The sequence below is a fragment of the Tiliqua scincoides genome, chromosome 2, assembly GCF_035046505.1.
Source record: "Tiliqua scincoides isolate rTilSci1 chromosome 2, rTilSci1.hap2, whole genome shotgun sequence".
In the NCBI taxonomy this organism is placed as follows: Eukaryota; Metazoa; Chordata; class Lepidosauria; order Squamata; family Scincidae; genus Tiliqua; species Tiliqua scincoides.
Window position 1 is genome coordinate 141,850,810 of NC_089822.1, and position 10,284 is coordinate 141,861,093.

General features: G+C 41.8%; 1 protein-coding gene across 1 annotated transcript in view; it reads left to right on the forward strand.

Moving 5' to 3' along the window:
- Nucleotides 1-2,563, forward strand: part of IKZF4 (IKAROS family zinc finger 4) — a 71,191-nt gene extending 68,628 nt beyond the window's left edge. The window contains exon 8 of the mRNA XM_066615160.1: nt 1,036-2,563. Coding sequence (XP_066471257.1) covers nt 1,036-1,784 — 749 coding nt within the window. The 3' untranslated portion in view covers nt 1,785-2,563. The remainder of the gene's footprint in view (nt 1-1,035) is intronic.
- The last annotated feature ends 7,721 nt before the right edge of the window (nt 2,564-10,284 follow it).

A 10,284-nucleotide genomic window follows, 5' to 3' on the forward strand; every position in this document is an offset into this window, starting at 1 on the left:
ATCTTTTGGCTGCAAAAGTGTTGCAGAAAGACCAAAACACAAAAAGAAGTTGCTAATAGGCACAAATTTAAATCACAAAAACTCAAGAAGAAATTAAAACTGAGTGCAAAACCATTTTCTAGTACAGTGACTCAACCAGTGTGCCATGGCACATTGATGTGCAGTGAATGTGCTACAGGAGTTTGAGGTAGGTTCATTTGTTAGTAGGGCCATGGGGGTTGTAAGCCCCTACCAGCAGTGGTGGTGTGCCTTGACAATTTTAGTGCTTTGTCAGTGTGCTGTGGGATGAAGATGGTTGAAAAATTTCTGTTCTAGTATGTAATTTTAATATACAGGTATAACCTAATTATCCATGGATTTTTTTATCTCAATTCGATGAGAAGAGCTTTTTAAATTAAAGGTAAAGTCTAATAGCTTCAGTAATGTGAGAGAGGGCAGCAAGCTGACAATCCATCAATCCTTCTCTCTCCAGGCACTTAGAACAGCTCCAAAGCAAATGACCCCTCCCTTCCCCCTTAGCATGTGAAAGAAAGATAATTACTTTGCATTCCTTCCCAGTGGGTGAAGGGAGGGGTCACTGGGTCAGAGTGAAGCCTTTCTAAGCACCTGGAGAGGGACTGGTTGATGGATTGTCTGCCTAATGACTCTGTCTTGCCTCTCAAAGGTCAGCAAGGCTGTTTTTAAATCACCTAGCAAAGGGGCATTGTTTTTTAAATGGATGTGCTTTAATGTGATTTTTGCCATCCACTCTGGGAAAGGAACCCTTGTGAATAATGAGACTCCCTTAATGGGTATGTTGTGATTTTTCTTTACATGAAGCCATTTCTTATCATAGCAATCACTACTTGTCTCCAATTCAGTAGAGACCAAAGAAGTTGCTCCCCATCAATGGTGGCAGCAGCCAGGGCTCTCTTGGTTGGGGTCTTCACCAAGTGATGGACCCCACCTGCCCTGTTTGTTTTGTATCCTTAAGAGGCTTGCAATCTGACCTTAGAGATAATTTGTATTTTGATACCTTTTGTACTTTTGCCTTAGGAGAGAAGCAGATGCGGTTCGGCCTCTCTGATATGGCATTTGATGTCAACTCCAGTTTTGAGAAGGATGTAGAGATGGTGGCTGCCCACCACCCCATGGACCCCAGCTTTGGTGGTTCACTGTCATTTGTAGGGGCAGAACACTTGCGTTCCCTCAGACTCCCACCCACAAACTGCATCTCTGAGATCACGCCTGTCATCAGTTCTGTCTACACTCAAATCCAGCCTCTACCAGGCCGATTGGAAATAGCAGGAAGCCGGGAAACTGCTGAAGGCCACGAGGACCTTCCCGACGGGACACAGATTGTCTACCGGGCATCCCGAGAGCCAAGCATGGTATCGCCTAGCAACGGTTGCCAGGATTCCACAGACACTGAGAGCATCCACGAGGAGAGGAGCTCACAGCAGCCGCTGCTGCCCGGCATTGGGAACTGCACCAGCAGCCGGCAAAGTCCGGCCTACGCCAAAGAGGACCCCAAACTGCAAGAAGGTATCATCCCCACCACTACTCGATCAACTCCCAGCTCAGCCAAAGAAGCCCTGCGTGTGGTGAATGATGAAGGGGAACAGGTAAAAGCCTTCAAATGTGAGCACTGCCGGATTTTATTCCTGGACCACGTCATGTTTACTATCCACATGGGCTGCCATGGCTTCAGAGACCCTTTTGAATGCAACATCTGTGGCTATCACAGTCAAGACCGGTACGAGTTTTCCTCCCACATAGTGCGAGGGGAGCATAAAGTAGGATAACCCCAAACTCTCTCCCATTCTGTTGCCCCCCTTCCCCTGAACTCTTGCCCCATCTCTAGTGCTCCATCCTAATTGGGCATGGAACTGTTTGTTTCTTTTGTACTCCTTTGCACTGACTTTGGCTAAAAAAGAGAAATATTTAAAAAAAAATCCAACAAACTTGAGATGGGGAGGAGCTCATAACATTTGCCTTTTTCTATACTGTGTGTTATTTAAATATTGTTAATTGATTTTAAACTTCTTTTGTGCTTTAACTTCTCTCCTATTTGTAGTTATTTATTAATCTTTTATTTTCCCCTCTCTTTATTTTCTTGGTAACCCTGTCCTGTGAGCTGTTTTTGCTAGGAACTTTCTCTGTTGAGGGACACACAAACCTCTGGTGCGTATCAGCAATGTGCTCGTGTGTCTAAGTTCTGAGTCATTCTCCATTAAAACTTTCTTTGGGCTTGTTTGGGTTTCGGTTTCGGTGTCTCTGTCAAGCCACCATGTTAGACATTAAGAACCTCAGATCAGGTGCTAAAATATTATAGAACTTTCCCTGTTCAAGGGGCTAGGTAAGCCACAACTTGAGCTACACTGAGATGGTGATATCAGGATAACCCGCATATACCCTCTTTCTGGGTATTTGTGAAATGGGCGTAGAATGGTATCCTACTAGGAACTCTGTGGTCCCAAGAACTTAATACCTCTGTGCTTCTGCTTATGACAGCTTTGAAATGAAATGTGCTCTCTCCTGAACTGGGGCACAAGGGAGTGGCAAACATTTGCATCTGGTGAAGATGAAGGGGTTGCAGTGCCACCTAATTTGAAGGAAGGTGGTGAGCACTTCTTATATGAAGCTTACCAAGGTGCTGCCTTTAGAAATCCCACTGAGATTCAGCATTAGGAAAGCAAATGCTGTTTCTAGGATGCAGTGAACAAACTGTGGCATTCTCATTAAGGCTGCATTCTGCTTCCTGCAGTTATGCATCTGGGATGCCCTCCCTTCAAGGACATGTTTGGCAATCAGCCTGACCTTCTCTCCAGAAAAGTTGTCTGAGCTAACTTCTTCCTGAGCTTCCTTCTTTTAGCTCTTACAGAGCCGTTCCTGCTGGAGATCTTGTCCCTTAAGTGACCATATGTCACTGATGTCTCTCTCCTATTGGAGGCAACTTCCTTTAGGGTGACTAAACAAACATGACTGTGACAAGGACGTGATCCCAAAGAGAAGTTTGAACTTTCAGATTGTGAGAAAGATGTTAACAAAAGCCTCTATGGGGATCAGCCTAGCAACCTCATAACTTCTAGAGCCAGGATATTCTTCTAGAGCTGGAAGCTCAAGCCCTGCCACTTCATCTTGTGGTTCCTGTGTCTGACTACTGCCTCTCCAGTTAATTTCTTAGAAACCATTCACCACTGAGCAACCTGGGCTTTGACTTCTTCCCAATGGGCATGTTCATCTTGGTTTGCCCAGATCAGTCTTATAGATCTGTGCTTAGAAAGCAAATACTTTTTGGGCCCATTAGCCAGATCTGACAGGAGCAACTATGATATGATAGAAGGCCCATGGAAATGCACACAAATGGATATCACAAACTAAGAGGATATAGACGTTTTGTTTTTCCTTTAAAGGGAGGGTCTAAGAAAAGTGAATTGCTTCTAGACTGATTTAATGCTGTAATTGCATTGGTGAAGTGGTAGAGAGCAACTGTTAGCTAAGGCATCTGCTCAAGTTATGTACAGTGATGAGAATCTCAGCTTTCTCACAGGTACATAGACAGTGGTTTCAGAGAAGGCAGTTGGCTTGCTGTGATGCAGGGAAAGCCCTGCAATGTGTACTTAAAACCTTGTTCACAGTGAAGGGCTGGAACAAATTCCATATATTGGCTGAAGGTTGCTGTCCATAGTGGTTTGTAGTCAAAGTTGGTAGCTGTGCTGGTCAGGTTTCTGCAGTCATTCTTACTAGTCAGACAACACAACTGGCTCTTTCCAAAAGGTTATGTTGATAGTCCAATAAAAAAAACACACACACAGTGAAACTGCAGAAATCCTGTTGGCACTTGTTTTTAGGAGTGTAATCTCCTAAAGTGTAAGCCTTGACATACAGACCTAATGTGGGAGCTTGCCCTTCTCCAAGACTTGATCTCTTGACCTGCTGAAAACACCTTGCCTGACAGACCAGACAGAAAGGGATGTAGATCGAAGGCTTAAAACTGTTTCTAACTTTAGTCGCTCAAGGGCCACGGCAAGGGGGAAGAGGGCTTTAGGTTTTACGTTAATGCCCATCATGCATAAAAATAACTTGCTCAGCAGCAGCGCAACAAACTGCTTCCTCGTGGGATAAACCAAAGGCTGTTCTTTTTCTACTTAAAAACAAAAACCTCAAGTTGTAACACATGGTTTAGTTTCCCCCTTTATTGCTTTTTGGATGTGAAATGCTGAACTTTCTCAGCTGTGTGTGTGTGTGTGGTGTTTTTTTTAAAGGCCAACAGACTTCTTAGGTGAAAAGGCCTTATTAAATGAAAGATTTGGGAGAAAGATTCAAAGAGCCAAGGAGGGTGGGGAAATGCCTTCCTCTTTACTAGTTGTATTCTACTCTCCTGCCACTTCTTCAAAGCTCTTGGCCATTTTGGTACAAAGTCACTTTTTCCTCTCTGCTCTCTTACTTGGGTTCAGCTTACAAATGGTATCTTTTAAATTCGGATGGCTTTTTGAGCTGGTCCCAGTAATGCATTCAGTAGGTGATGAGAGAATGACCTATTGAAAACCCTTCTCATTCCAGTTACCATTGTGCAATACAATTGAAGCATGCTGAGCAGACTTACTGAATTGCGAAGGAGGCTTAAGAGGCCAGTTCTTGTCTTTCTGTGAACATTGCACTTCTGAATCCCTAAAATTTCCTTAGGCCCTAAGTTAAAGAATTTTGATTTTTTTTTAAAAATGCTTGTATTTCCTATTGATGTACATATAAACTATTCAGCACTTTTTGTGTGACTGTAATACCTAAGAGCCCTTTCACATGACACAGTTTTCCCCATAATAATTCCTAAGACTTGGATACTCTTTATAGTGTGTTGTGCAAATGAAGTGACTGTGTCCTGGGAATTGTCATGGGGGCTCACTTGTGATCAGCAAAGATCATGTGAACAAGTCCTTAGACAGCATACTTCTGAATGTGATTTACTTCATACTACTCTAAAGGTTAGGATTTCTCCTGTGCACATTTTGCAAACTTGAAGATTTAGGTCATGCTAGCACAAGTAGTTTGATAAGATGATGATCTGTGTTGAATGAATGAAGGTATTACTCAAGTGTTCCATTTGTGCACCCAGAAATCTGAAAGGGCATATCTAAAAGATGCTTCTCATGTTACTTTTAAGAGTCAACATTGGGCTCTCAGGAAGATTTGTGGAAAGCCCAGGAAGACCAAGATATTGGAAATCTAATGCACATTTATTATTTGTAAGAAAACCTCAATGCTGATTTTCAGCACCATGTTTGCTGCTCACCCAATGACTTTTCATTGACTTTGTGAGTGGGCATAGACAAATGGCTACTTCAAATGAATTGAAACACAATTTTTCCAGAGATAGCTCAATGGGCCAGGATTTTCAATTCTAGTTGGATCAGGTTTGTAAGATTTTTCCATGGGAAAAATTGCATGATGTACCCAGGAAATGTAACTTTTTCTCATAAATGCACTCAGAGAAAGACTTAAATGTCAGAGGAGCACCAAATATGACAGTGGAGTTGAATCTTTGAAAGAAGATGTTTGCGCATCTTCAGATTCAGATAGCCTTGTATTTATAAGAGAAAGGAGAGAAGACATTTAAGTTCAACCATGTGCATGTTTTCAATGTGGATTTTAGGCCTAGTCAACTTCCCAATACGTAGGTTGAATTTCTCTCTGTAGTATCTGACAAACGGCACTTCCCTCCTTTACATGAGGCTGCCTGATAGTGATATACATGGTTTTGTACTGTGCCTGTAAGAGCTCCACCAGAGTGTTTTGTGTAAAACTAGATATGTTTAATGAACAAGAAGACATTTTCCATAAGCTCAAAGCAAAACAAAAATGGGTATTTGTGAAATTATCCAGCCAAGACCCTAAACTGTTCAATCTTGTATGGAAAGGGTGCACTTCTTCCCTGAACCTAAGCAAAGATAATTAAATCTGGCTTTTATGCATTCAGTCTTTTAAGCATTATAGGAAATAAGCAGACAGCAACACATTGTATCTACTTCCTTTCTACTTAATCAGCCACTTGAAGATTTAAAGTGAGAACTTCTGACACATGATGAGATGAAAAAAGCTTAGATTGAAAAATTAACTTTGAAAGACCAAGTGTAGAGTTGAATTTCACCATGAAGGTCTATCCTGTTGTCTTCTGAATCACAGAAATGATCCTCAATGACCTGACCTTTTCCATGTATGATGAGAGTTTCCAATAGACACAAGTTCTGGGAAGCTGTATCACTTTTCCCAATGCAGAGACTAGTATTACCAGAAACTGTAATACATAAATTGAATTACTGTGCAGTTGTGCTTGTCACCTTGATACATTTATCAAGAACTCGAGGTACATGTATCAGCTTCCTGACACATAGCTTTGGAAGAAAAGGCACTGGTGCAGTTATTGTGCAACTTTTTTAAACACAATTTTTCCTGCTACGAGTATACATTTCTGAAAGAAAATAGTCGAATCAGCTTTCATAGTTAAATACTGACTTCTTGAAAGCCAAAGATGGCCCTTGGGTGCTTGGCTTCAGTTGGCAGCCACACTGAGAAATTAAAGCACCTGAAGTGTCATTTTTATTATTGGTTAAAACAAATAAATAAGTTACCCTTTTGTGCCTCCATACAAAACCCACGTTTAGAATTTTGCTGCTTCCTGTTTTTTAGTGGGAGTAGAACCGCTCTGTGGAAACTCTTTTTAGGTTTATTTTGAAATTGAAAATATGGGCAGTTCTGGAGCTACAAAACGGTATCCAGAGCATCGTATTTACTGCACTGTGGATTGGTACGAATCTGTCTTTGCCCCATTTCTGTGATGAACTGGGGAGCAAGAATCTTGTTTTGGACTTCACACCATACCTCCTGTTCTCCCCTTTTGTGAAAATGAAAACAGGTTTGTTTTTAAGATAAACAGAGCTCTGAGATTTCTAAGAAACCAGTGTTCCTTTTTTATTTTTACTTTCACCCATATGAAGAGCCTAAAAAACAAATGTAGGAATTTTGTAAAACTCCAGGTCTCTAACTTGTGTATATATATATTTTTTAACCAGATGTATGAAGAACAAAAAGATGTGCAATATCCCCAACCCGCTACAATATTCTTCTTTCTAACAAGCTTTCATTTGTATATCGTTATTGGATTTGCTGGTGTCTTTCCCCCCTTTTTTTCCTTTTGGTGGGGTTAAACTTGCTTTTAAATAAAAGAAAAACCTCTTACTGCAAAAGCTTTTTTGTATCTGTAATATATTGTAAGTACATATTTGTGTAATGGAGATTATACTACTGTTAAGTTTTGTACTGTACTGGCTGAAGGTCTGTTATAAATAAACATGAGTAATTTAACAATCTGGTCTGTTGCTGTTCTAACTACATTGTTGCCTGTTTTTGTGCTGTCTTCCCACGTTTAGATCCGCACTCTGATCTACAGCCATGCTGGTGAACTTCAGTGTGTGCTCAGGCATGCACAGTCTCCCTTATTCATTTCAGCAGAGGGAACAGATGGGCACATACACAAAGGAATATGCATGTCATGCTGCTGCCTCTGAAGAAATGAACAGCACAGCCCTTCAAAGAGGACACTCTCTCCATTTCTGTGTAACCACAGCACAGCGGCCAATGCTTGGAGTGGCAAACATTTGAGAAAAGGCCTCTCTTTAAAGCAAATGTGGAATTTAAATAAATATCAAGTATGCTGTAGAGTAGAATTTGACCTTGGAGAATGTTGCAGACACCCCATTGGATTTTGTCAGAATTGAACAGCTAGTCTTTTTATGTTTTAACTGAAATGCAGTGTCCATGTTTCTACTTATGAAGAAACATCAGTTTTTTATAACCTGTCTGGCATTGGGTTTGAATGACCAAGTGTCTGTCTACGTGTTTTGGCCATGACAAAGAAAATTATATGATACAAAGCAAATTTATTACAAAATTTGGGTGCCTCAGCCTATCCATGGCTGTGTTTCCACTATACCTTTAATCCACTTTCAGTGCACTTCTCTTACCCCAATGTTTGGGATTTGTAGGAAAATTTAGAAAAGAGGAGGGGGCAATGTCAGCTCTCAGCAGGCCCTGAGGAGCAGTGTATGTTCTTGAGCGATTGAGTGCAAATCAGGCAAAAGGCCTGATGCTAAGCCCACATTTGAAACTCATCCAATTACTGCTTTAAAATTAGGGGTCTTGTTAGACTGAACTGCCATTCTGTGACATCTTCCATATAGTTGGGTCATGCTCCTCATGGCTGCCCACCCTCTTCTGAACCTATGCTTGACAGGGACAAGAAGACAAACATAAAAGCTCAGAGTGAAGCAAACTATATTTTAATAGGGGAAACGAACCAACAGAACAGACTATTTAATCTGCAACACTAACAATGCAGCTTAATGGTAACCAATAGTAACCCCCCTCCAGTGTCATGGATTCCATAGTACTGCCAAGTAGCTAAGCTTTCCACTCTGTCCTAATATTCTGCTTCCCCTCCCCACCATTGTCCACCCAGCCAATAAAGAACTTGCACAAGACCTCTGCCCCTTTAAATTCATCTTTAACTGTGAAATTCATGTCTGTTCTATTTACTGATAAAGGGGGGCATTCCTAACCCTTCAGGAGATGCCCTTTTCAACACCAGGAGGCAGGGCCAATCCAGAAGGTTGTTCGTTCCTGCTGTAGAGGGCATCCTATCTTCAGACCAACCCTGCCTCTGCTAGCTAATTAAGCTCTGTGGCGCAGTGTTTTTCTCTTCCTTTTTCCTCAGCTTCAATAGAGCAGCCACCTGGTCTTCTGTTCTTACCTTCTCTAGGTGTTATAAGATGGATGTGGCAACCTTGGCTGAAGCTGTCTTGGTAGGAGTACTCTACAGCCTGAAAGGCTGAAAGCCCTGAAAGGCTTCTGCCTCATCCGGCCCACTCATTATGTCGGCTGCTCAGGTATATCCTGAGGGATTAGGAATGCTCCCCTTCCTGTACCAGAGAAAACAGGAATTTCTTACCTGATAATTCCTGTTCTGGGGAGAGAAAGGGGGGCTTTCTATCCTTATACCAAGTTTGGTGTTTCACTTCTCTGGGTAATGGTCTACATGTGGAGTGACTGCTTGGGTTCCTAGGAGATTCTAGTCTATGATGATGGTGGCACCGCTACATCACCCTATGATGGTGGTGGCAACATGCCTTTGTTGCCTTCCCTTTTTTCTTTATCCTTCCTCTCAATATATAAAAGATTGTTGCCCTTATATGACCTATTTTCTTTCTTCCTAGGATTCTCTATTGTGGCATCCTAATTGTTTTGGTGGGGTTAGAGGGATGTTTCAGGATGGTTTGGGGGCACAATGCCCTCTACAGCAGGAGGAGACAAAGCTTTGAATTGACCCTGCCTACTATTGGTGGGAGGGGTAATCCAAAAAGGTCAGGAAAGCCCCCCCTTCCTCTCCCCAGGAATTCACTTAAGAAATTCCATTTTTTTACCTCTCAGTTGGACAAATGAAGCCTGACATAAATACTGCTTATGCTTTTCTAGCAGCTTGGGTTTGTCCTGGCCAAAGTCAATTAAGGCAGTACTTTCTAAACTTTTTCAATAGGAGGGGTCCACTCACAAATTATGGAAGGCTTGAAATCTGTTGGTAATTGCATTTCCAAATCCTTTTGGCTAAAGTACCTTCTTCAGGCACACTAACTAGAAAGAACAATGTAACTGTGACTCCTTACCCTTTGTGTGCTTTCCCCCTTACTTACTTTGTAGGAAAGTCTATATTTTATCAGTGCCTGTTCCATTCACATACATCTAGCACTGTTTGTACTATTGCAAGAAGAGCAGGCAGCATTCACAGCTGAACACAATGTACAGTCCTGAATAAAGCAAGCACATGAAACATTTCAATATGCTTGAATTTTCACAATCACTTCCCTTTGCCTAGTTATGGAGAACAGAGCACTGCTGCTCTCTTCTGGCTTCTGACCAGCAGGCAAGCTATAGATTTTCAAGTTTCTCTCCACAGCCATAAGGACTAGAAACTTATTTTAAATGAACGCTAAGTTTGTCCGTTTAACTCTATATACCAAATGCGTAGATGCCCTTATACATAACCAAATTAGCACTCCTGGGATGAATCACCATTGAAGCTTCCTGTGCTTACAACTACAATGGTCAAGATGCCTCTGTCTGGGGTACCCTGCACAAGTCAGCCCTAGCTTTGATCTGAAAGCCACACACACCTCCCGTTTTCTGTCCCCATCTTGCCCAAGACAATCTGGTATCCCAACCAAACAGGTTCTGTGGGCACAAGTTGGAAATTAC